Source organism: Sphaerodactylus townsendi, linkage group LG05, assembly GCF_021028975.2.
Source record: "Sphaerodactylus townsendi isolate TG3544 linkage group LG05, MPM_Stown_v2.3, whole genome shotgun sequence".
Lineage (NCBI taxonomy): Eukaryota > Metazoa > Chordata > Lepidosauria > Squamata > Sphaerodactylidae > Sphaerodactylus > Sphaerodactylus townsendi.
In genome coordinates, this window is record NC_059429.1 from 21,673,030 (window position 1) to 21,699,272 (window position 26,243).

The window sequence follows — 26,243 nt, forward strand, 5'->3', positions numbered from 1 at the left end:
CTACTAACCAAGGCTCCTTCCCTCCCCAAATCCTACTTTTCCAGGCTCCGCTTTCCCATCTCCGGCTATTTCCAACCCAGAGTTGGCAACCCCACTGCTGGAATCTTTCTGGATGTCTTTGGCCAGGTCACTCTCAGCTTGTCAACCCTATAACACAGCTCTTGAGGCTGCAGGAAAAGATGTATGATGTGCCAGCTTGTACTTTCATCAGCCCTCCTTGAGGATATACGGCAAAAAGAAATAACAAGCACCCGTTAACTTTTATTATTCATCAAAACTGCATAAGCAAAACTTTACAATGACATCACTTTGAAACCGGCGCCGACATCTTTGAGACGGTTACTACCCTTCGCGGCCCCCTTCCGGCTATTTAAGGAACAGCACCTTCTTAACGTCGGCCATCTTTGTAATGGGCATTGTGAAAGGTCGAGTAGCCATATTCACTGTGGCCAAAAAGCCCCTCCCGGATCGGGAAATTTGCTTACGTCAGAAAGAACGTGAGGGGAGTCTCCTTATCCGCGCAAGCGTAATATGAAGATGATATGGCCGCCATCTTTGTTCAGGCTATTAAGCAAACGAAACGGGCCGACATCACTGTAGCGGGTGGAATTTCTCCTTTGCACGCTCTGGATTTGTCCAGTTGCGGCGCCGCCATTTTTGTATTGGGCAATTGTTTCAAAATCTGTCAACAAAAGTTTTGCTTAGAGGAGGTCACATAGAGCCTTCTTTGTCCCCTGAACATTTATTTTTTCTTTCGAGTAATAAGATGCAGGAGAAAAAACAGGAAAGTTGCGGGCGATGAGGAGGCGGGGTCTGCCCCAAAGAAAGATGGCGGCTGCCCTCGATAGAAATGGCGCGCGCGGCATCACCAATAATTGGCCGCTTTGAGGATATGGAGGTCCTCCCTTTTTTTTTTTCTTCCTACAGAAAGAAGGTGGACGTGTGACGAACAAAGACTGCGACGTCCGGAGGTGGAGGCGGCTGGTAAGGAGGGGGGCGGGTTGGCTCTTGTTTCCCCATACCCCCAGAGGCCCCAGCGGGGCGGGGTGGGGGGAGCATAAGAGATTTTAAAGCGGGATGTTTTCTGGGGGTAATTGATTTTGACTCTGGTTGGTGTTATTTGGGACTCCTTTAATCTCAACCCCTTTCCTGCAGTTTCTGTGGGGCAAGAAGAGGGATGGATGGATATGGCAGACACGAAACCCCTTCTATTGTTAGGGTTACCATCCTCCGGGGGAGAGGGGGCAGTTCTGAAATTACAGTAGATCTCCAGACAAGAGATCACTTTCCTCGAATGAATTGGCTCTAAGACATTAAATCCTGCTTAAGCCCCTTACCTCCGAAAACCCGCCCATTCTAGGCTGCACTCCCAAATTTCCCAAGAATTTCCCAGCCCTTAGCTGGCACCCTATTTGCATCTTGTATGCATATCTGTGTGTGTGAAAGAGAGAGACTTGGGCCCCTTCTGCACATGCAGATCAATGCACTTTCAATCCACTTTCACAATTGTTTGCAAGTGGATTTTGCTATTCCTCACAGCTGCAAAGTGCAGAAGGAGCCAGAGAGATAAAGAGATATATAGTATTGATTTGTATATATAATGCGCATATATTCCCCCTTTATGATACTTGTGTTGCACCTTCCCATCTCCCATTATTCATCTTTCTGTACATACTTGCTACTCCCATTATGAATATACTTATGATGTATATGTATGTGAAACAGGGATATGTGAGTGTTTAAAAATACATGTTTCTATGACATTCATGCACAGATTCACCTTTCTTTTCTGCCTCATTAAATATCTGTGTGTATATGTATTTGTGTGTGTGAGTGAGTGTATATAAGCAATCTGCCTAATATGCAGCAATGTTTTTGCGTACAGATGTAAGCAAGGAGACCCAAATTAAAACCTCTGTTCTGCCATGGAAGCTTCCTGGATAGCCTTGGGCTGGTTGTGTGCACTCCTCGGCCTACCCTACCTCAGAAGGTTGTTGTAAGGAGAAAACAGAACAGAGACAAAGAATGCTTGCTCGTTTGGGTCCCCATTGGGGAGAAAGGCAAGATAGGAATGAAGAACAGAAATAAATATGTCAGTTTTTCTACACAACAGATCTGTGGGTAGATAGATGGATAGAAGCAGAGACTATGATCAAATGATGTATAGACAAGGAAGTCTTTGGCTTAAAATACATGTACTTCCTCTCTGGTGCAGCCATTAGTCAGCCAGTGAATCACACACACACCGCTCCCATGTTTTCAAGCTTGTACACCTTCGTATTAGGCTCTGGAGTAACTGCTTTGGTTCATTTGTAGTTTTAATTTTTTTTGTTTGGGTTACCAGCATTTGAGGTTGCCTGACGGTCTTTCAAACCAGTTTGAGGACATAAGAACATAAGAACAAGCCAGCTGGATCAGACCAGAGTCCATCTAGTCCAGCTCTCTGCTACTCGCAGTGGCCCACCAGGTGCCTTTGGGAGCTCACATGCAGGAGGTGAAAGCAACGGCCTTCTGCTGCTGCTGCTGCTCCTGAGCACCTGGTCTGCTAAGGCATTTGCAATCTGAGATCAAAGAGGATCAAGATTGGTAGCCATAAATCGACTTCTCCTCCATAAATCTGTCCAAGCCCCTTTTAAAGCTATCCAGGTTAGTGGCCATCACCACCTCCTGTGGCAGCATATTCCAAACAACTTTCCCATCACACGTTAGCATTGAAGAAGTGTTTCCTTTTTATTAGTCCTAATTCTTCCCCCCAGCATTTTCAATGAATGCCCCTGGTTCTAGTATTGTGAGAAAAGAGAGAAAAATGTTCTCTCTGTCAACATTTCACCTCTACCCCATGCATAATTCTTATAGACTTCGAAGTCATATCCCCTCAGCTGTCTCCTCTCCAAACTAAAGAGTCCCAAACGCTGCACGGCCTCTCCTCATACACAATCCTCAAGTCTGGGAAGTGTGGTCTTACTCCCCCACTCCTGGGACCCTAAATCTGAAGAGGTTTGTGGGACCTTTCCTTGACTTTTAAAAGGGAAAAAAACACAAAACAACAGCAATTTCTAGAAACTCTTAATTGCTTTCCTCTTAATTGCTGGTTTGTCCAGTCACCATTAGTGTGTTTGTTTCACAGAATTGTAGGTGAAGTGCCCGAGGCACTTAATCCAGAATCTGCTGTGATAGTGGGACATCGCATAGCATTCTACGCTTTATTTTGTTTATTTTATTCCAGATTTGGGGTGGGTGGGAGAGGCCTATAGAGGGGTTGTACAATCAAAAACATGATATTTTTTTAAAAAAAGGACAGATGAAGATCTGTGGAAAAGTGGGAGAAGGTTTATGAAGCTGTGCAGAGTGTATAGGAAAGGTGGATGGAGAGTATTTCTTCTTTTTCACATCATCTTAAGATTTTGAGGGGTGTAATACCACCCCAGTAAGAGCCCCCCAGTGGCAAAAGTTATTTGCTCCAGTACTGCAGTTAAAAGCTCTGCTCACAAGCTGTGTTCTGCAAGCTTCTAATGGAGGTCAGTTTCAGGTAGCCAGCTTGCCAAGGTTGATTCCCAGCTTTCCATCCTTCCAAGGTTAATAAAATGAGCATCCAGCTTGCTTTCTGGAATAAAGTGAAGATTACTGGGAAATGCAATGGCAAATCACACTGTAAACAACGTCTGCCTCCAATGTGATGGCTAAACCTTGCACTTGTAAATAAGGTTGCTGGTTCCAGGTGGGATAAATACCTAATGATTTTGAGGGTGGATCTTCAGGAGGGCCCGGTTTGGGGAGGAATAATGCCATACAGCCCATGGATACCATAATGACCCATGCTGTGCACAGGAGATTACCTTTTCACTTTTTTCCTACCACCCCACCCCACAGGCAAGAGATTTGAGAGAATGGCCGAAGAAGGACAGTGGCCCTTGGTTGCCCAGGATTAGATTCATGGAACTTTCTGTCGAAAGACGTAGCAGTGATTGTGAGATATAAATTGATGTTGAGACAATTCATGAATGGATGTATTGACCATAAGGATGAACATATATCGGGAGTGCTTTGATTGTGCGTTCCTGCTTGGCAGGGGGTAGGACTTGATGGCCCTTGTGATCCCTTCCAACTCTATCGTTTTATGATTCTATGACCATGCATAGTCAAATGGAACCTCCACATTCAGAGACTGTCTATCTTTGAAGGCCACCATAGCAGGTATGGACTGTTGCCTTCTTGTCTTGGTTGTGAGTCTCCCAGAAGTGTCTGGTCAGCCACTGTTGTAAGTCAGGTCTGGATTAGATGGACACCCCCTCATACCTCTAATTTCCAAATTTGAGTATTTCTGGTCAATAATAACTTAATAATGCACATTTATTATTTATTTTTACACTGCTTTTGTAGCTGAGAGCAGTTTACCTTGAAAGCAGAAGTCAGAATCATCCTACAATATCGCATCTGAAAAAAGATCAACCATGGTTAACCCTTGCGATATCAGTTGGGAGATAGTTACCCTCAGTTATTTATGATTGGCATGTGGTGTTTATATGTCAGTTTCAGCCTTCAAAGTGCTTTCCCCAGACATTATTTTACCACAACCTTGCAAGGTAGGCTGATAATATTATCCCCATGTTACATAATGGGGGAATGAGAGAGAGGTTATTGAGTTTGCAGGAGAACTTCTTGATTTGCCTTGCCATCTCCTTAACTGGTCATCTCCTTTGCAGAGAGAGCACCCTGAGGGATGCCCAAGAAATTCCAGGGGGAGAACACCAAGTCGGCAGCTGCCCGGGCAAGGAAGGCTGAGGCCAAGGCAGCGGCCGATGCCAAGCGGCAGAAGGAGCTGGAAGATGCCTTCTGGAAGGATGAAGACAAGCACGTGATGAGGAAAGAGCAGCGGAAGGTAAGTGGAGGATGGGTGGGGCAGGGCAGGGCGGGGCTTGGGGCTGAAGACTCTTAAAAGGGCTGTGTCCTGGCCTATTTACTCAAGGTTCTGCGCATTTTGCTTTTTAGCGTTAAGGAGTGTCTCTGCAGCGTAAAGCATCAGCTGCTAAACTTGATTCATGGCAGTGTGAATAAACTCTTTCTTCCTTATGGCACGAGTGCATTTGCTGGTCCAGGTCTCAGCAGAAATACATGTAAAGATCTGCACTGAGGCAAATAAACATAGGTATGGCTTGGCTGGTGCCCAACTTGAAAGGGGTCCATGTGAAACAGATCTGGGGATTCCAGTTGATTGCAAACAGAACATGAGCCACAGTGTGATGCTGCTGCTGCAAAAAAAGGCTATTGCAGTTTTAGGCTGGGTTAATACACCTGTGGTACCCAAGTCATGAGAAGCAGTTGGATCGGTTCTGGGCTAGTCAGACCGCCTTTGGAGACCTCTGCCCAGTTCCAGATGCTATACTTCAAGAAAGATGTCGATGAACGAGAGCAAGTCTGGCGGAGGGCAGTGAGTAGAGTTATGACTGAAAAACAGTTCTGGAAGAAGAGGGTGGATGGGCTGGATCTAGGAGGAGGGCATGGCTGCTTTCTTCAGATAACGGAATGGCTCAGGAGGACACAAGTTTTCTTTTTGCTGCTCTGCAGGGCTATGAAAGGGTAAATTTCAGCTGAACATTAGGAAAAACTTTTTTTTGCCATTAAGTCAAAGAAGAAGAAGAAGAGTTTGCATTTATATCCCCCCTTTCTCTCCTGCAGGAGACTCAAAGGGGCTTACAATCTCCTTGCCCTTCCCCCCTCACAACAAACACCCTGTGAGGTAGGTGGGGGTGAGAGAGCTCCGAGAAGCTGTGACCAGACCAAGGTCACCCAGCTGGCGTGTGTGGGAGTGCACAGGCTAATCTGAATTCCCCAGATAAGCCTCCACAGATCAGGCGGCAGAGCTGGGAATCAAACCCGGTTCCTCCAGATTAGATACACGAGCTCTTAACCTCCTACGCCACTGCAGCTCCTGACTTATGGAGACCCCATGGCCTTTCAAGGCAAAATACTTTCAGAAGTAGTTTGCCATTACCTGCCTCTTTTTTTTTAAAAAAAAAATGTTTATTAGAGTTACAAAGTTACACGTTACTGTATATCAGTTAAAATCCCATTGCCTGCCTCGTTGTCATCCTTGGAGGCCTTCCAGTCAGGGTCCATTTGAACTCCCTTGCCAATCAAGGTCACTCAGCAAGTTTCCATGCTACCAGTGGGGATTTCAATCTGGGTTTTCCAGCGTCTCGTCCAAACCCTTAACCAGTTTACTACACTTTCTCTCTAGGAGAAACTACCTAATGGGAACAGTGGTTCATCATAAAGCCAGTGTGATGTAGTGGTTGAGAGCGGTGGGCTCTAATCTGCTGAATTGGATTTGTTTTCCCACTCCTATACCTGAAGCCTGCTGAGCAGAGGTGTGTGTGGGGGGATGGCACCTAGCCCCCCCCCCCCTTACCTTAGTTCAGCTGGCTGAAAAAGCAGCCTGTTCTAGCCAGGCTGCTTCAGGGGTGGGGCTTGGCTGCTGGGGTGGGGCCCGGCAGCAGCTTCTGGTGGGGTAGGGGTGTGGGGGGCGATTTTCTGCGCCTTCCCCCCTCCCCCCGCAGCTACATGACAGCTGCTGAATGACCTTGAGCTAGTCACAATTCTTCAGAACTCTCTCAGCCCCACCGACCTCACAAGGAGGGGGTCTGTGGTGGGGAGAGGAAGGGAAAGGGGTTCGTAAGCCTCCTTGAGTGTCCATACAGGAGAGAGCAGGCCGGGTTTGAATCCAAACTCTTCTTCTTCATCAGCAGAACTGCTTTGCTGTGAGGGAGGTAATCTCTTTTGGTGTCATTCACAGAGTAGATAGTTGTCTGTCCAGGATGCACTAACTGTGGATTTCCTATGCTGAGCACAGGATTACTTGGGAAAAGGTCTGTTTGGCCCCTTCTTCCTCTCTGAGCTAGCGTGGTGTAGTGGTTAAGAACAGGTGCACTCTAAATCTGGAGAACTGGGTTTCATTCCCTGCTCTGCCACTTGAACTATGGATGATTATTTGGTGAACCAGATTAGCTTTTGCTGTCAAACACATGCCAGCTGGGTGACCTTGGGCTAGTCCCAGTTCTTTGGAGCTCTCTCAGCCCCACCCACCTCACAGGGTGTTTGTTGTGGGGGGGGGAGGAGATTGTAAGCCCCTTTGAGTCTTCTTACAGGAGAGAAGGGGGGCACAAATCCAAACTCTTCTTCTTTTTCTCTGATTTTTATTATCTCCTCTGGTATTTGTAAACAAGGGTGTGAAACCAGACACAGACTTTATATTTGGAGAACATTCTCTCTGGTTGTAAGCCCCTTCAGAAGATCCGTGCTCCACACCTTTGATTTATGGTCAGTGGTCGAAACATTGGTCGTGTACCACAGATCATGTCAGTGCGGTGTCACTGAGCAGCTTCGGGGGCCCTGTACTGTCTTTCCCCTCTGCCTGACCTCCTTTGCAGGGCTGTTGTGAGGACAGAAATGAGGGCGGCTCCAAGTTGGTTGTGGGAAGGTTGGGCTAAGAACATCGTTTGTTTCGGCGGCGGCTCCCTCTGCTTGGATCTTACAGCTAGGGAAGGAGGCTTGACGAGGCACGAGGGAATAGCAAAGATAAACCCCTTCAGGAGGAACAGTTAGGGCCTATAGTGAGCTGGTTGCTCCAGTTCCAACGCCGGGGATTGCACCTGTATGATGTATGACTCACATGGAACCTCTCTGCCCCAGCACCTCTTCCCCCTTCTGTAATTCACCTATAAATATTCCCAAAATGATTTTCTCTTCACCTGTGTAAGAAAGGGGATCTTTGTCTCAGAAAGTTGATAGTAACAGCAGCATGTTGCTGGACTTCCTGTTTTATTTAGCATCAAAACTCGCAGTGGTTTCCACCCTGGGAGCTTCATGCTAGAGGCTGCCTTTTGTTTCTTGCCTTCAAATTTATTGTAGACTGCTGCGGAAGAGTGCTCCCTATGGCCCCCTTTTCTCAGTGTTTACACTTCTAAGGTCCGTTCAGTGCGAGTTTTCCAGTTGGTGCTTTTAGCATGCAAAGCATTTTGCTATCCCTTTTTCTGCCGCATTCTTAAAAAGGTCCCCAAGAGGAGAGCTTCTTCCTTGCGGCTTCGCACAGAGCTCCTGGGGCGATCAGAAAGGTTTGGCCCTCCCCGTAACATCTGTCTTCCCCCACTGCCATGCTGCAAATTGTCAAGGTAACACCTGTCCCAAAGGTTCTCTTTTCTTGTTTGCTTTGGCAGTAGAACAGTTCCCTCTTTCGGCCAGACGATGGCGCCAGCAGATCTGTTAGCCAGGTGACAAGCCTTCTCTGTGTACTGAATGAACAGCCAGGCCGGAGGTCCCAATATGTTGCCTTTCCTTGTGCCCACTAATTGTTTTTCGAAAGTGGGTGAGGCCAGGTAGGGTTTTTGCCCAGCAAGGCTTCAGATTGTTGGAGAATTTATTGGCTTGTTGCTTTTGAGCTGCACCTGCCACCATGCCGCAAACACCTGCGCTGTGTTAACTGAAGTTAACCTGTGGCAATCATTTTGCGGCTGGCTCCGCCACTTGTAGCAGCCATTTTGTGGTAGGCATTTTGTTGCTGCACCCACCATGTTGTGTCAGAATGCCAAATGTGCCCGCGGGCTCAAAAGGGTTTGGGACCCCTGAGCTAGCTTTCTCTCTTTCCAAAATTCTTTATTTTATTTTTTTGCTTCAGTTCCCAGCCAACTTATGGCAACCCCAAAAGGCTTTCAAGGCAAGAGGCTTTCAGTGGTGATTCGTCATTGCCTGTCTCCATGACTTGGTATTTCTTGGAGGTCTCCCGTCCAAATACTAACCAGGGCCAACCCTCTGCCTCTCTGAGTAAACCTGGCAGGGTCTCGGATTCCCTTAGCAGACTCGGTGGGGATTGTGGCTCACGGGCAGGACATCTGCTTCGTATGCAGAAGGCTCCAGGTCCAATCGCCAGCATTTGCAGGCTGTTTTCAAAGGCACAGTGATGAAGTGAAAGAGGTCTGTTAAGACCCTGGAGAACTTTGGCCCGTTCTAGTAGACCATCTGAACTTGGATGGACAAAAGTGTTTGATTGTGTAAGATAACTTTATGTGTTCAAAAGTGAGCAGTGGAAAAGGAATGCTTCCAACATCATTCCACTCTGTTCGTGCTGTTTGGAAGGATCCCAGAGAGGTATCCGGTGGAAAGTGTTGTGTTGGACTGACCATCCATGCCGATCTAGGACGGCTGGGAATGAAGTTGGAAAAAAGAGCCTGGCTGTGTTGGGAAGGTGCGATCTTGATCAACACTGCATTGAGGTAATGGAAGAAGAAGATAACCTCTCGGGGTGATGGCACTGCACTAATACCCATTGGCTCCAACCTCCCCCAGTGGCTTCTGGGAGAGCCTCTGACTGCGCAGTAGAGCCCCTTCTTGGCATGCAGATGGCTGCTGGTTCAGTCCTCGGCATCTCCTGTTTACACATTTGGTAAAGCTGGAGAGGACAATGTTTAAAAGGTACGTCTGCTTTTAAGACATTCCTACCTGCTTCCACCCGCCCCCCCACAAAAGGGAGTTAAAGCAACTTGCAAACAGAATTTAAAAACAAAGAGATGACATTTGGGTGCTGTGTGGTTTCCGGGCTGTATGGCCGTGTTCTAGCAGCATTCCCTCCTGACGTTTCGCCTGCATCTGTGGCTGGCATCTTCAGAGGATCATCTGAAGATGCCAGCCACAGATGCAGGCGAAACGTCAGGAGAGAATGCTGCTAGAACACGGCCATACAGCCCAGAAACCACACAGCACCCTAGTCCTCTGTTTGCTTTGGCAGTCCTCTGTTTGCTTTGGCTGAGAAAAGGGGGCCATAGGGAGCACTCTCCTGCAGCAGCCCACAATAAATTTGAAGGCAAGAAACAAAAGGCAGCCTCTAGCATGAAGCAACCAGGGTAGAAACCACTGCGAGTTTTGATGCTAAATAAAACAGGAAGTCCAGCAACATGCTGCTGTTACTATCAGCTTTCTGAGACAACGATCCCCTTTCTTACGTAGGTGAGAAGAAAATCATTTTGGGCATATTTATAGGTGAATGATCCTCTGAAGATGCCAGCCACAGATGCAGGCGAAACGTCAGGAGAGAATGCTGCTAGAACACGGCCATACAGCCCGGAAACCACACAGCACCCAAGTGATTCTGGACGTGAAAGCCTTCGACAATACAAATTGATGACAAACCAAAATAGTCAAATGTCTAGCATCCATGCCTTATGAGGAGAGATTTAGGGAGCTGGGTATGTTTAGTTTGGTGAAGAGAAACTTAAGATAGCCAAGTTTAGATATTTGGAGCAATGTCATGTTGTTCAGGGAGCAAGCTTGTTTTCTGCTGCTCCAGAGACTAGGAAGTAATGGGTTCAAGGTAGAGTAATGGGTTCAAGGTGGAGGAAAAGAGATTCCATCTAAACATCAGGAAAAACTTCCTGACAGTAAGGGCTGTTCGACAGTGGCATGCACTATCTCGGACTGTGGTGGAGTCTCCTTCTTTGGAGCCTTTTAAACAGAGGCTGGATGGCCATCTGACAGGAGTGCTTTGATTATGTATTCCTGCATGGCAGGGGGTTGGACTGGATGGCCCTTGGGGGTCTTTTCCAACTCTACGATCCTATGAAACCAGGGCTCCTTTGCGCAGTTCATCTCTAATGCATAGAGTTCTCAACTGCAAGGTGTGGCAACAGCCTCTGGCTCCGACGACTTTGGCAGGGGCTAGACCAAGAGGTTTGCAAGCTGTGTTGCTGGAACAGAACCTCCATAGCTCAGAGGCAGGCAGACCGCAGAACATCACTGGCGGTAGTTAAACAAGGGAGGGCCTTATCCAGCTTGTGGATTTCCCAGCGTTCGTCCGGACGACAGCTGCTGGCAAACAGGATGCTGGAGAAATGTAAGAAGAGCCCTTGTGGCCACTGCTGAGTGAATAGGATGACCTTGATTTATTTGTGTCCCACCTTTTCCCCAAGGGGGACCTAACAGGGCTGATATCATTCACCTCTCTTCCATTTTATCCTTCCCACAAACCAACGAGATAAGTTAGGCCAGGGGTGACCAACCTACGGCACCCCAGATGTTCATGGGCTACAATTCCCATCAGTCCCTTGGCCATGCTGTCAGGGGCTGATGGGAATTGTAGTCCCTGAACATCTGGAGTGCCATAGGTTGGCCACCCCTGGGCTAGGCTGAGAGGGTGTAGCTGGCCAATGGTCATCCAGCAAGCTTGCAGGAACAAGTGGGGATTTGGACCTGAGCTTTCCAGATCCTCATTTGGCATTCTAATCACTACCCCTTTTTTGTTCTAATCTGGGCCAGCTCTTATGTTCTTATTTCAAAGCAGACTGGGGCATATTCGTGAAAGTCTGTTGGCTCCATCCCTTTTTTAAATCCTGCCTTCCTTCCGAGGGTCTTGGCGTGCTTTGAAGGTTTCCCCGTTTTATTCGCTCAAGAGCCTTGCAAGGTAAGGGAGTGACTGGGCCGAGGTCTTCGTGAGACCTCAGTATCAGAGTTGGAGTCCTGATCCCATTGCTGCCCCACACTGTAATCTGTGGGCTGTGGGTCCAGTTGCAGCAGGTTACTGCAGAACGGGGGAAAGTTTTGCCAGGGCAGCTTCTTATAGGAGCGTCCCATTCCCTGATGTTTCAGATGTGTCTTTATTCCCTCTGAAAGTATATCCACCCTGACCTGGATAGGCTAGTCTGTTCTCACTAAGCAGGGTTGACCATGGCAAGTATTTGGATGGGAGACCTCCAAGGAATACCAGGGTTGGGCCGTGGAGGCTGACAGTGGCAAACCACCAGCGTGGTGTAGCGGTTAAGAGCAGGTGGATTCTAATCTGGAGAATCGGGTTTGATTCTCCACTCCTTCACCTGAGTGGCAGAGGCTTATCTGGTGAACCAGATGTGTTTCTACACTCCTACATTGCTTCTGGGTGACCTTGGGCCAGTCACAGTTCTTTGGAACTCTTTCAGCCCCAGCTGCCTCACGAGGTGTCTGTTGTGGGGAGAGGAAGGGAAAGGAGCTTGTAAGCCACCTTGAGTCTCCTTACAAGAGAGAAAGGTGGGGTATAAATCCAAACTCCTCCTCCTTCACCTCTGGACACTTTTGCCTTGAAAACCCCACCTGTCAGATGTGATTGGTCAGCAGATGGATGGATGGATGGATCCACTTTGGCCATCTTTCTCCTGGCCATCCCTCTTGTGAGCCAATGTGTGCTTTCTGACCTGACCCTCCACTGTCCCGGATGCTCCAAGTCAAGGCTGCTTTGGGGGTTGCGCTCCCCACAACTTGCCTTCCAAGCGGGGAAAGCCGTTTGCGTTGAGCCTAAATCCTCTCTGCGTCAAAGGGCAACCTTCCTCAGAGTCGCCCGCGTAGAACTCACCGTGTCTGGGAGCGGCGGGTAAACATCGACCCTCCCAGATCAGCCTGCCTCGTCTCTGGAAGGCTTGAATTTCAGACTGCATCCCTGTGACATTGAAGGGTCTCCGTGGCCAGACGCCTCCCTCCCTGGCTCCGGCTGCATTGCCTCACTGAAAGCACCAGCATTAATTGGCTAATGCTTCTGACTTTCCTTGCAATGGGAGCTGTTTCCGACTGGGAATTCAGAATGTGGATTTGTCTTTCTCCCCTCCTCCTTTTTCTTGTTCTCTTTCCTTCCTCCCCTCCCTTTGTCCCTGTCCCTCCTTCTCCCTCTCTATATCCCCCCCCCCCAGCCTTTCCTTCTTTCCCCTTCTCTGTTTCTTGGTGGTCACACTTTGCCACCTTCTTGACGCCCAGCCCCTTCTAATGCATCCCATTTAAAATTAACCGTGGAAAATGTGCTCGGATTTTTTTTATCAGCACTTCCAGACAGATGCCTGCCCTTCCCCGCTGGCGGTAGCTTTCGTTTTTTTTTTACTTGGCTGCCCTTGCGCCCCTGCGGTTCCCCCTCCCCCAAATTGCTAGCGGAGAATTGCCGTGACCGGCAAGCATGTGCGTGGGTTGGGGGTTACCTCCTCAGTCGTCCCGCGCTTGGACGGGTTTTAGCGCCTCCACATCTATTACTAGGGCTCTGGGCTGGATATTCTCATGCAGCAGCCAGGCATCCTGGAATGGTTCTCGTACAGAAAGGTCCATCCCTGCCCAACAGGGATATTTCTGTGGCCTGGGCTGGCAGTGAGGTGTGTGGCGTTCTCCCTCAAATTTTGAAGCTGTAAAGCCGCTCCAGTCTCACCAGATCTCGAAAGCTAAGCAGGGTTGACACTGGTTAGTATTTGGATGGGAGACCGACAATGAAGTCCAGGATCGCTGTGCATAGAAAGGCAATGGCAAATTGCCTCTGAATGTCTCTGGCTTTGAAAACCCTGCGGGATTGCCATGAGTCCACTGTGACTTGACAGCACTGTACAAACGCACCAAGCATTCCTGCCCTGGCTGCTCGGGGAGGGTCCACGGCTCAGGGGCAAAATGTCTGCTCGGCATGCAGAAAGTTCTAGGTTCAACCCCCAGAGGAGCAGCAGTGGCGTAGTGGTTACCAGCAGGTGCGCTCTAATCTGAAGGAACCGGGTTTGATTCCCTGCTCTGCCGCTTGAGCTGTGGAGGCTTATCTGGGGAATTCAGATTAGCCTGTGCACTCCCACACATGCCAGCTGGGTGACCTTGGGCTAGTCATAGTTCTTCTAAGTTCTCTCAGCCCCACCCACCTGGCAGGGTGTTTGTTGTGGGGGTGGGGGGTGGGAAGGGAAAGGAGATTGTAAGCCCCTTTGAGTCTCCTTGCAGGAGAGAAAGGGGGAATATAAATCCTCCTCCTCCTCCTCCTCCTCCTCCTTCTTCTTCTTCTTCAGTATTTCAGATTAAAGAATCAGCAGTGGGTGGTGTGAATGAACTCTGCAGAGGCGTACCGCCAAGAGGGACATATGTGGTCAAATGTCCCCAGGCTGCAGCCATTTAGTCACGTGGGGGACAGAAAATTGCCTCCACACCCCTTTTTAGATGACCTGGTGCAAAAAAATGTTGATTGGTCATGGTGGGGGAGGGCGGCTGCCCATCCCGGGGGGGGGGGGCGCACAGATTTTTGCACCAAGCTACATTAACCCTAGATACGCCTCTGCCTGATACCCTGGACTATGGCCCTCCAGATGTTCATGGACTACAATTCCCATCAGCCCCTGCCAGCATGGCCAAGTCTTAGGCCTCATGGGAATTGTAGTCTATGAACATCTGGAGGGCCATAGTTTGAAGACCCCTGGAGTAGACAGTACTGACTGTGATGGGCCAAGGGTGAGTCCGTAGAAGTCAGATTCGTGTGTGCGTGACCAGGATTTCCACCCTGTGCTGGTTATGCTGCAGAAACCAGAAGCGATGCGACCCTGTTCCGGAGAGGATGTGTGGAGGAGGGTCAGCTGGGTCAGTAATGGCTGGCTTTGCCTGGATGGATGAAGCTGCCTTATACAGAGTCAGACGCTCAGTCTGCATCACCCGGTATTGCCTCCTCTGACAGCTGAGAGCCAGCGTAGTGTAGTGGTTAAGAGCAGGTGGATTCTAATTTGGAGAACCGGGTTTGATACCCACTCCTCCACCTGAGTGACAGAGACTTATCTGGTGAACCAGATGTGTTTCCGCACTCCTACATTCCTGCTGGGTGACCTTGGGCTAGTCACAGTTCTTCGGAACTCTCTCACAAGGTGACTGTTGTGGGGAGAGGAAGGGAAAGGAGCTCGTAAGGAGCCTTACAGGAGAGAAAGGTGGGGTATAAATAAGGAGCCATGTGGCATGGTGGTTAAGTGCTTGCACTGCCACTCACACAGTCAGGAGTTCGAGCCCCCTGTGGGTCAGATATCCCGGCAGCTGGCTCATGGTCAACTCAGCCATCCATCCTTTCTTTGTCGGTAAATGAGTACCTAGCACATAGCTAGGGGGTAAAGAATAGCCGGGGAAAGCAATGGCAAAGTACCCCACAAAAACGGCTTGCCTATGAAGTCACTGCTTGCAGTGGTACCCCAGGGTCGAACACGACTGAAGGGGAAACTTTACCTTTAAATCCAAACTCCTTTTCTTCTCTCCAGTACCTTGGGCAAAGGAAGGCTTTTTCTGACAAAGGAAGCCCTGTAACAGGGACTAGAATCCAGCACCACCTGTATCTTAACACAGTTGGGTTGACTCAGTGAAAGAGCCTCTGTTTTTGTGCAGAAAATCACAGACTCAGTCCCAAGCATTTCCAGTTAAAAGGGAGTGGGTGATGTTAGAAACCTAAATCTGAGAGTCGGGAGAGCTGCTGAACGTCAGGCGGGAGCCTGGCATCAAGCAGAGAAGCTCCAGAGTGGGCAGGGGGTGAACTGGCTGGCGGCAAAACACTTTCGTTTCCCCTGGGTAACCAAGTAGATGCATAGGTGTCAAACTCAGGCCCTCCAGATGTTCATGGACTACAATTCCCAGCAGCCCCTGCTAGCAGGGTCAGTTGGTCCTGCTGGCATGGGCTGATGGGAATCGTAGTCCATGAATCCCTGGAGGGCCGGAGTTTGACACCTATGAAGTGGAGGCACCCAGGGGCAGGCGGCATTATCTCCGTCTTCTGACCTTGAGTCCATGCTGCATTCCTTTTGTTCACCGCCTTCTGTAGCGTGGTATAGAGCTAAGGGCTAGGGACGGGGGGAGGAGGAGGTTGCGCAGTTTATATATTGGGGTTGTTTGATAGTTCTAGCAGAACTGGCTTTTTCCCTCCAGCTGCTGTTGTCTGCCAATAAAGGCTTCTAAACCTTCACATTGCAAAGTCAAATGTGAGTTACAGATCCAGGGCTTGACACTGGCAGTCCAGGTACGTAATATTGACCTCGCCGAACCGATGCTCTCATTCGGTATCAGGCAACGTCACATGTGATCGTGTGTGTGCGGCTGGCAACTCTGCCTGCCAGCTAGGATGGCTGCCTGATCTGTGCAGGGCTCGGGGCGGGGAGGGATCTGACATCTCCTATGCACCTCCTGTGGTGCCCTCCTGTCTCTGAAGCTGGCTTCTTTGGAGGGAGGGGAAGGCACAACCAAGCTGTTAAGAGAAAGGGCCACTTTGTCTGGAGAGACAGAAAAGGCAGACTGGGGAGAACCAGGAGTCTGGGAGCTGCTGTTTGAGCGCGAGGCCGGATCAGATCTCGAGGATTTGCCTTGATGTCAGACCTTCCCCGTAGGGGACAAAAATAGAGAAAAGATAATGAGAAACTGACATTTCCTTGTTTCTGGGCTTGCCTGCGGACAGAGGCTGTTTGTCTTCCTCGCTCCCAGGGAGCGCTATAAAAGAGCTGGGCGTGTTCTTTTTTTAAACAATCACAGTTTTGCCAGCTGGGGTTCTCCAATGAATTTGGCACAGTGGATTTTGAGCTTTATTTGCGATCAAGGGTGGTGTTCTCACAATGGACAGGAATTGTTCCCCCTGTGTGGTATATCAATTAAGAGCAGGTGCACTCTAATCTGGAGAAGCAGGTTTGATTTTCCACTCTGCCACTTGAGCTGTGGAGGCTTATCTGGTGAACTAGATATTCTTGTGCACTCCCAACACATGCCAGCTGGGTGACCTTGGGCTAGTTGCAGCTCTTTGAAGCTCTCTCAGCCCCCCCCCCCCACCTCATAGGGTGTTTGTTGTGAGGGGGGAAGGCAAAGGAGTTTGTAAGCCCCTTTGAGTCTCCTTACTGGAGAGAAAGGAGGGATATAAATCCAACTCTTTTTCCTCTTCTTTTGACTGTTAATCACAACCTCTCTTGCCGGACTAACTTTCCATTGTTGAGGGGAGCCTGGTAGGATCAGGTCAGTAGTCCAACTAGTCCACCCTCCCATTTCCAGCAGTGACCCAGCTAGGTCTCTTTGGGAACGCAATGGGGGCGCGGCATGAAAGCAACTTCTGTCTGCTGTTCCCTGACCTTAACCCCTGCTTGCCCAAGATAGACTGCTTCTGAATCTGGAGTTTCCATTCCATTTAGTTATCCCAGGTAATAGCCTTCATCATCATGAACAGTCCCTATTTAATTTAACTTGTGTATATTTTGGACTTTGAACAATGATTCTTGCACGACTATGGGTTGCATTTGGCTCAGCTATTTAATTAATGAGGGGCACGTTTATCTGGGGCAGAGTGCCTTCCGCCGTTGCTAGAGATGAAGCCCCGTGGTACAGTGGAAAGTGGATCAGTTCTGTGGGACCCACCCTCGTGACCGTCGAAGCTGGAACGTGGTCTCTTGGTCCCATGTCTGGCCCTGTGAATTTATTCTGCTGCTTTATGAAATGGGCAAAGAAAACCAAAACTTGGGGCTACAACGTGTGTGGTTAGAGTGGTGGGATTCCCTGGGATGTCTGTGTGTTTGGCTTTCTCCAGATCATGTGTTTGGATGTGTTCTGTCAGGCAGCAGTTTCAACTGTGCTGCGCGTTTTGCTTGTGTGGTGGCAGCATTGACGTTTATGCGTGTGTGTGTGTCTGGTTACGCTGCTCTTCTTGTTGCTCTGACTGGCGAGGATTCTCCAGAGAAGCGCCTCGCATCATCTGCTAACCGATCCTTGCAAGAGGAGATGCCAGCCATTAAACCTGAGAACTTACCTGAGCGTACGTGGCAGATGTTCGACCAGTTAGCCAAGCCCCCACTCTATTATTAAATTGTGATTAACATACTTACATCCCACCTTTCCCTTTTGTAAGGAGATCAGGTCAAGCCGGGTCAAAACACGTTCCCGGAGATTCAAGTTGCAAACCAAAGAGACAGAACCTTTTAAAACCGGTGTAGAATAGTGCAGAGAGCCAGCACGGTGTAGTAGTGAAGGCCCCTTCCGCACATGCAGGATAAGGCCCTTTCAATCCACTTTCACAATGGTTTGCAAGTGGATTTTGCTATTCCGCACAGTAAAATCCAGCTGCAGAGTGCATTGAAAGTGGATTGAAAGTGCATTATTCTGCATGTGCGGAAGTGGTCTAAGAGCTGCAGAACTCTAATCTGGTGAACCAGGTTTGTTCCCCCACTCCTCCACATGAAGCCGTCTGGGTGACCTTGGGACAGTCCCAGTCCTCTCAGGTGCCTTTTGTGGGGAGAGGGAGGGATCGTGATTTAAATCTGCTTTGAGACTCCTTTCGGTGGAGAAAAGGGGGGGGGGCGGAATAAAAACCCAACAACCACAAAAAATAAAGCCTGGCAAAAACGTAACGGCCCAGCCTTCCTAGCAAAATCCCTGAATGTTGAATGCCATTGAAATCCCTTCCAAATACCACCACTCCTATTCCAAGGCTTTCCCAGGCCCAGTTGGGAAGCCAGCCTGCTCTGGGATTCCCTTCCCAGGGGTGCAGGGAGCTCTGGAAAAGGCCTCCAAGTGAAGCTGAGGCTTATCTCAAAGGTGATATGGCCAGCAGTAAATATGGGGAAGGATGCAGCTACTGCATGGGATGGTAAAGGGAAAAGTGGTCCTTTTGCTTAACCCACTACCACGCCCATGTTATTTATTTTAAATGAATCAGAAGCCCCCTTAAGTGCTCCTGTTATGGCATAGGTGTCAAACTCGCGGCCCTCCAGATATTATGGACTACAGTTTCCATCGTCCTCTGCCAGCATCATGCTGGCAGGGGACGATGGGAATTGTAAACATCTGGAGGGCCATGAGTTTGACACCTGTGTGTTATGGCAATAGGGTGGTAGATCCCTTTAAATCCCCGCTCCCTGAATTTGGAAGTAGGAGGGAGTGCCCAGTGGGTGGGCAGCCTCCCTCCTTTCTCCTGGCCCATTAGCCTGGTATGCTGCATTATGGCAACTTCCAATAGACCCCTCCCACATTCTGCATTGTGATAAACATGAATCCAACATGGTAGGGCGATGGAACTCTTGCAATACCTCCAGTCAGCACAACGCAGAAGTGTCAGAAGTGCACATTAAAAGTGGAGTGTAGAAAACAGGACTCTGCTATATCTCAGTCTCATGATAGCAGATGCAGGACAGTTTGAAGTTCCTTTTGTGTGGGCCAGGGAGACTGATTCCCTCTTTTCCTCCATCCCCTCTAGGAGGAGCGCGAGAAGCGCCGTCTGGAGCAGCTCGAGCGGAAGAAAGAGCTTCAGCGCCTGCTGGAAGAGGAAGACGCCAAGATGAAGGGGAAGTCACCCAAGCCGCTAGTTCCCAATAAGGTCACCAGAGCCCAGATCGACGAGTCGCTCCGGAAAGAGCAAAAGGAAAATGGGGATGCCGGTGAGCTCTCTGTGGTCGTGGAATTCCCAACCTGCTCAGTTGCAAAGGCAGAAAAGGCTGCCCCATTGCAGCCAGTGTTTGGGATACCAGTGGCCCTTCCGTTCACTGTGGGCTGAGCAAAATCTTCCAGCAGTTTTCCTCCAGCCCTTGCTCCAAGTGCTGAGGATAATGCATGTGACTAGTGACCATGTGCGCTGGCATAAATATGCCTCTGTCGGGTGGCCCTGTGGCTCCCGCTGAGAAATACCGATCCAAGATGTTTATGCAGAGCCAGGCAACTGTTAGGACTGGAACAGGAACTGGATTGTCAGTGTTACTCATTGCAGATTATGGGATTTGATTCCCTGACATGTTTGCGGAGCAGGCCAAATACTTAGCCTGAGCTCATCAGAACTTGGAAGGTAAGTACGGTTAGTACTTGGATGGGAGACCGCCAAGGAAGCCTGGGTTTGCTACACAGAGGAAATCAATGGCAAACCACCTCTTCTCCTCTCTTAAATCCCTGTGGGAGTCACCATAAGTCATTTGTGGCTTGATAGCACACAAACACACACAAAGAAACCTTGGAGACCGTGTGACCAGAACTCTTCCTAGAGTTCTGTGGCTTGCCAGTGCCTGAATAGAAAACTTCCATGGATAGCATCTTGAGTTCCCAGAGGAAAGAGTAAATATATTTAGCTGTTGTGGGTTTTCCAAATTACGAGGAGGGGAGGGGCTGGTTGTTTGGATTTATACCCCACCTTTTTTTTCCTGTAAGGAGACTCAAGATGGCTTACAAGCTCCTTTCCTCTCCCCACAACAGACACCTGGTGAGGTAGGTGGGGCTGAGAGAGTTCCGAAGAACTGTGACTAACCCAAGGTCACCCAGCAGGAATGTAGGAGTTCAGAAACACATCTGGCTCACCAGATAAGCCTCCGCCACTCAGGTGGAAGAGTGGGGAATCCAACCCGGTCCTCCAGATTAGAGTACACCTGCTCTTAACCACTACACCACGCTGGCTCTCAGACTACCAGACCACAGCCACACAGCCCAGGAAACCCACAACAGCCAATTGATTCCACCCATGAAAGCCTTCGCCAAGATGTAAAAAATATTTGATTTTTTTTAAAAAAATTCATAGCTGCAAGGTGCACCTGTGGCCGTTGCCCCAGGCAGCTTTAAAAAGGGTTTAAACAACTTCTTGGAGCAGGAGATGTCCGTGGCTTTTGTACACGTCGTTGGGGTGTGAAAAGCACGGGGTTCCTTGTGGTTTTTGTGTTTGAGCATCTGTGCAGTGCGAATTTAGATGGAGCCATCTCAGTCTGATCCTTGTGGGACTCTTCTTATGCAAACAGGCAGCCTGCAGCATGAATTAATGCTGTCACTTCCCTCCCCCCCCCCCCAGTGGAAAAACAGAAGAGCCACCTTGAGGTGCCCTTGGAGGAGAACATCAACAGGAGGGTGCTGGATGAAGACACTGTGGAGGCCCGGACCATAGAAGATGCAATTGCCGTGCTCAGGTACTCCTATCGAGGCTGGATGCTGCTTTTGTGGGGTGTTGGGAGTGCTTGAGGCTTTGCCTTGCTTTGCTTTTTCACATTCTGCAGTGCATCGTTCATCAGAGGGCTAGATTGGAGGGTCTAGGCTGGCATTCTTGCAGCCGAGGGCTACAAGGCTTCATCTGAACAGAGCAGCTGTCACTACCTGATATGACAGTGTTTTAAGAATGGAAACTCCCAGCAAGGTTTTCATCCAACCGGCTGTGCAGAGTAGCCTCCCTCAAACTGTCTGTCGTTGTGACCACCGTAGGCAGCTCACAAGTAGGACAAAGAGGTTAGATTTAGATTTCTTAGATTTGGAGCAGCCACTTGAAGTGTGGAAAGTTCCGTACCCAGAATCTCCTTTTAAAATGACCCAAGGGAGCAGACCTTGCTCTGCTGAGATCCTGGAGAGGTATCAGAACCACTTGCTATAATATTTGAGAGGGAACTCCTGGAGAACAGGAGACGTCCCAGTGGACTGGAGGAGGAAGACTGAAATTTATTCCTATCTTCAAAAAAGAAGACCCGAACAATTACTGTCCAGTCAGCCTGACATCAATACCAGGAAAGATTCTAGAGCAGATCATTAGACAGACAGTCTGTCAGCAGTGTGGTCACTGAAAGTCAACATGGGTTTCTCAAAACCAAATCATGCCAAATTTATCTCATCTCTTTTTTTGATAGAGTGACATGCTTGGTAGACGAAGAGAATTCTGATGAAATTTGTACCCTGAATTTAGTGACGCACTGATAAGGTGCCCCATGGCGAGCTGATAGCTAAGTAAAATGTGGACTGGACAGCACTACTGTTAGATGGATTTGTAATTGATTGACTGACTGAGCCCAAAGAATGCTCACCAATGGCTCATCTTCATCCTGGAGAGAAGTGACTAGTCGGGTGCCACAGGGTTCTGTCCTGGGCCCAGTGCTATTCAAGATTTTTATCAATGACTTGGATGATGAAATAGAGGGCATGCTAATCAAATTTGCTGATGACGCCAAATTAGGAAGAGTAGCTAATACCCCAGAGTCAGGATTCAAAACGACCTGGGCAGGTTAGACAGATGGGCCAAAGCTAACAAAATGAACTTCAACAGAGATAAATGTAAGATGCTCTACTCAGGCAGAAAAAAATGAAATGCACAGATATAGGATGGGTGACACCTGACTTGACACGTGAAAGGGATCTGGAAGTCTTAGACCACAAGCTGAACATGAGTCAGCAGTGTGATGCGGCAGCCAGGAAAGCCAATGGAACTCTGATATGCATCAATGTCTAAATCAATGGATGTAATAGTACCTCTCTTTTCTGTATTGGTCAGACCTCACCTGGAATAGTGTGTTCAGTTCTGGGCATCGCAATTCAAGAAGGATATTTACAAGTTGGAATGGGTTCAGAGGAGGGCGACCAAAATGGTGAAAGGTCTGGAATCCATGCCCTATGAGACTTAGGCTCATTCCGCACATGCAGAATAATGCACTTTCAAACTGCTTTCAGTGCTCTTTGAAGCTGTGCGGAATAGCAAAATCCACTTGCAAACAGTTGTGAAAGTGGTTTGAAAACGCATTATTTTGCTTGTGCAAAAGGGGCCTTAGGGATCTGGGTATGTTTAGTTTGGCAAAGAGAAGGTTAAGCGGTGACATTATAGTCACGTTTAAATATTTGAAGGGATGTCATGTTGAAGAGGGAGCAAGCTTGTTTTCTGCTGCTCCAGAGACTAGGACACAGTGTAATGGGTTCAAGGCAGAGGTGGGATCCAACCAGTTCTCACCACTTCTCTAGAAGTGGTTACTAATTTTTTCTGAGTGCCGAGAAGGGGTTACTAAAGCAACTCCACCCTTTGTAATAGGGACTGGGGAGTGCGTGTGTGCGCCTTGCTCTTGTTTGGAGCTCCACCACTGTAGGAACTTACCATTTGTAAGGTACTTTGGATCCCACTTGCGTTTCGCGTGCAGGAAAAGAGGCTTTCCTTCGAAGCATTGGGAGGGGCCCTGACAGTTAGGGCTGTTCATCAGTGGAATACACTTCCTCAGAGTGTAGTAGAGTCTCCTCCTTTGGAGGTTTTTAAACAGAGGCTGGGTGGCCATCTGTCAGGAGTGCTTTGATTGTCTGCTCCTGCATAGCAGGGGGTTGGACTTGATGGGCCTTGTGGTCTCTTCCAACTCTGTGATTCTATGATTGCCTCTGTCTCACAAAAAGATGCTACTAGGGTGTATATTCTTCCATCACAGAACTCAGCATACCATTTTTGTTGTAGAATTCTTCATCTGCCCTGCCCCCCGCATCCATCTGAAAGTTTGATGATAGTCCTTCAATGAACTATAAATGCCCTTGTTTCAAAGTACCAGGTTCAATAATGCACCAAATTTTGACAGCGGCAGTGCATAAAAATGAATGATCATTCTCATATTCATTCCAAACTATATTCTAATAGGAAAGCATACAATTTTCTAAACCTTCACCTCCACTGACTGTACTAACATCTTTATCTGAGACAGAGTGTAGTTCTGACCCAGAGGGACCGGTAATCCAACTTGCCAGCCTGGGGGAAATAATAAACTTGAACAACAAAGGTTGTGTTTGCCCTTTTTCAAAATATAAAGTGAACTGACTCAAGAAAGGGGTAAGCTCAGGAAGGGGTTTCGGTGTCAGCGGAAGACAGTGGCCGGAACCCCGTTAACCATATGGTGGATTCTAATCTGGATAACCAGGTTTGATTCCCCACTCCTCCAAATGAGAGGCATACTCTAATCTGGTGAAATGGGTTTGTTTCCCCTCTCCTCCACATGACGCCTACTGGGTGAGTTTGGGCTAGTCACAGTTCTCTCAGAATTCTAAATTTCTACCTTCAAAATCATGATTATGGGATATTGAAAGGGCCTAGATAAGAAAAGAAATTTATTTAAATTACCAAAGAATAGTGAAGTAACTGATTTGATTTAGATGTATTGAATTATGTGTTATTGTTATGGGTAGTTGGGGTAGGATAGATTATGTTTGGGTAACTGTAAATGTGGGTCATTTGTTACATGTTAATATTTGTTGATGTCTTATGTGTTTCAATGACTTCATGTATGTTTTATGTTCAATGTGTTTTTTAAAGAGGAAATTAATAAAAAGTATTATGGAAAGGTGTACGTGGTGGGGAGAGGAAGAGGTTTGTAAGCTGTCTTGAGGCTCCTTACGGTTGAAAAAAAGCGGTGTATAAATCCAAACGTCTCTTCTTTCCCCATTCTTGCTCTCTTCCCTTTTCAAAACCATTCCTCCCCTGGGCAGTGTGGCTGATGATTTGGACCGCCACCCGGAGCGCCGGATGAAAGCTGCGTTTGCCACCTTCGAGGAGGAGAACCTGCCTCGCCTCAAGCAGGAGAACCCCAACATGCGCCTCTCCCAGCTGAAGCAGCTGCTTAAGAAGGAGTGGATGAAATCTCCCGAAAACCCCATGAACCAGAGGCACACTGCCTACAACAGCCAGAAGTGAGACTCCAGAGGGAGGGGGGGCATCAGGTATGAGCAGGAGAGAGCCTCCCTGCCCCCTCTTTCTCACCCCCCCCCCCTATCTTCAAGGACTGCAGATGGTGCTGGGACAGCCCTCTCCCTCACTTAACTTTTACGGATTTAAAAGGTGCAACTATTATTTCCCTCCCTCTTCCCGAGCCCTTTTGCTTTGTCGGTCGTCTCCCACACCCAGAGTTTTCCATTTAATTAAGAGGGGGGGGGGTTGTCTTCACGGGGTTTCTTGGGGTGGAGCGCCCGGCTGATCACAGCGGCAGTGGAGCCAAACATGCCCCACTCCACCCTGTGGCACGGAGCAGATTGTACGGAAAGGAGCAACCTGGTTAGACACTCCTCCCCTGTCCACCTTTGTATCCAACTTTCCAAAGCTTGGGTGATCTGAAAAATCAGGCAGTGCAAACACTACCCTGTGACTCTGCCACCTGCCTTGCTGCGAACATCCACAACCTCTTCCCTTTTGAAGCAGGGGGGCATCTCTGTGAATACCCAAAGCAAGTAGCTTCTGCCACAGTTCCGATTTCTCACTGAGGTGACCAGCTTGCATGGGGGGGCCACGCCTATGCCGATTGCAGGCTTGCGTGATTGAAATTTCCTCTGCGTAAACAAAAATGATCCCCTGCAGTTTGGGAAAGCATTTCAGGGGACGAGCGTGGGCTTGGAGCCCTTTTCCTTGACCTGCTGGGTTTTGGTGGGGAGGAGTTTTGACTGTTCCTCTGTACACGAACATTCTTTGCGCATAGAAAGCTAGGATTCTTTCCCCTGAATAGCTACCTTCTTATGTCCAGGGGGAAGGCGTGGATGGAGCTTCCAGTCCCACAAGCCCACCTATAGTCTGAAATGGTCCAGCTCCAATCCAGATTAGCTGTCACGGGGAGAACTCCGCTCGAGGGTCGCGAGGATCTTCCTGCCCTCTTGTTAGTGGGAATCAGCGTGCCATTCGAGTAGACCCAGTTCTGACAAAGCTCTTCCAGTTCCCATCTTTCATTTCCACAAGTGGGGGATGCTTTCTTCTGAAGCAAAGAGCATTCCCCTGCCTTCTTGCTTCGGGTAGGGGCGCCTTGTGGCAGTCTGAAAGGCTAGCAGGAGGCTGCAACCTGCGGCTCTCCAGATATTCATGGACTACAATTCCCATCAGCCCCTGCCACCATGGCCATGCTGGCAGGGGCTGATGGGATTTGTAGTCCATGAACATCTGGAGAGCCGCAGGTTGCACACCACTAGCAGAACAAATACATGGGATTCATCCTTCACAAACCCGCCTCTCCCAACAGACCTTCCATGCAGCCCTGCTGAAGGGAGGGAAGCTGGTACTAAAAGGTCCTTGTGCCATCTTTGCATTTGGGGTTGGTCCGAGGGACTCGATTCCGGCATTGCTAAGAGGGCAGTGTTCTCAGGGCTGGACCAAAGCCTGTATCTCCCTAGATCAGAATGCAGGGCTTGTTCTTCATGCCCTCTGTGCCTCGATTCCCCTTCTAAACATGCACTCCCGTTGGGCTTCTCCCCACCTTTCAGCATTGTTGCGGCCTAGACCCTGTAGGGGCTGCTCCCCATACGTTTTACAGCAACTTCCCCTCTGTATCTCAACACCCGCCGTTTTCCCCACTGGCATGCTAGCCTGTGCCACCCAGATTCTCCCTCTGTCCGTCATGCTTATCCTCGCCCCGGTGGTTTCCAGCGAGAGGTACGTTGACCAGGGATGTCATCAAAGGCAGAGCGGCCACCCCCTCCCTGCCCTGCTTCCCAGAATCCATCCTATTGATCTTTTCCCCCCTTATAAATCACTGTGCTCTCCCTCTCCTTGCTGCAGTGATGACGCAGCTGAATCGGGTCGGCTCCCCTGTCTCCTTATGGGATGGACAGTGGCAGATTTCTGTAGCTGAGCTGCAAGCCTTTTGAGGGAATCTCCCAACCCAGCACATTCTCTCTCTCTCTCTCTCTCTCACTCTCACTCTCTCTCACTCTCTCTCTCTCTCTCACTCTCTCTCTCTCTCACTCTCTCTCTCTCTCACTCTCTCTCTCACTCTCTCTCTCTCTCTCTCTCT

At 48.9% G+C, this 26,243-nt stretch overlaps 1 protein-coding gene across 2 annotated transcripts; it reads left to right on the forward strand.

The window, feature by feature from the left end:
* Positions 1-824: 824 nt before the first annotated feature.
* Positions 825-25,283, forward strand: CCDC124 (coiled-coil domain containing 124). Of its 2 annotated transcripts, none has more exons than XM_048496063.1 (5): positions 825-984; positions 4,704-4,879; positions 18,983-19,163; positions 20,549-20,663; positions 23,962-25,283. In XM_048496063.1, the coding sequence occupies exons 2-5, from the start codon at positions 4,721-4,723 to the stop codon at positions 24,164-24,166; spliced, it is 660 nt and encodes a 219-aa protein (XP_048352020.1). In that variant the 5' UTR covers positions 825-984; positions 4,704-4,720; the 3' UTR covers positions 24,167-25,283. The 2 variants fall into 2 exon arrangements, with proteins under 2 accessions (XP_048352020.1, XP_048352021.1); XM_048496064.1 differs by lacking the exon at positions 825-984 and adding an exon at positions 4,084-4,194.
* The last annotated feature ends 960 nt before the right edge of the window (positions 25,284-26,243 follow it).

Bases quoted from the DNA above. Each gene is read 5' to 3' on its own strand.
- CCDC124 (XM_048496063.1), top strand. From the start codon at position 4,721: ATGCCCAAGAAATTCCAGGGGGAGAACACCAAGTCGGCAGCTGCCCGG. The intron at 4,880-18,982 runs GTAAGTGGAGGA...CATCCCCTCTAG, and splicing joins TGAGGAAAGAGCAGCGGAAG to GAGGAGCGCGAGAAGCGCCG. The intron at 20,664-23,961 runs GTACTCCTATCG...TCCCCTGGGCAG, and splicing joins GATGCAATTGCCGTGCTCAG to TGTGGCTGATGATTTGGACC.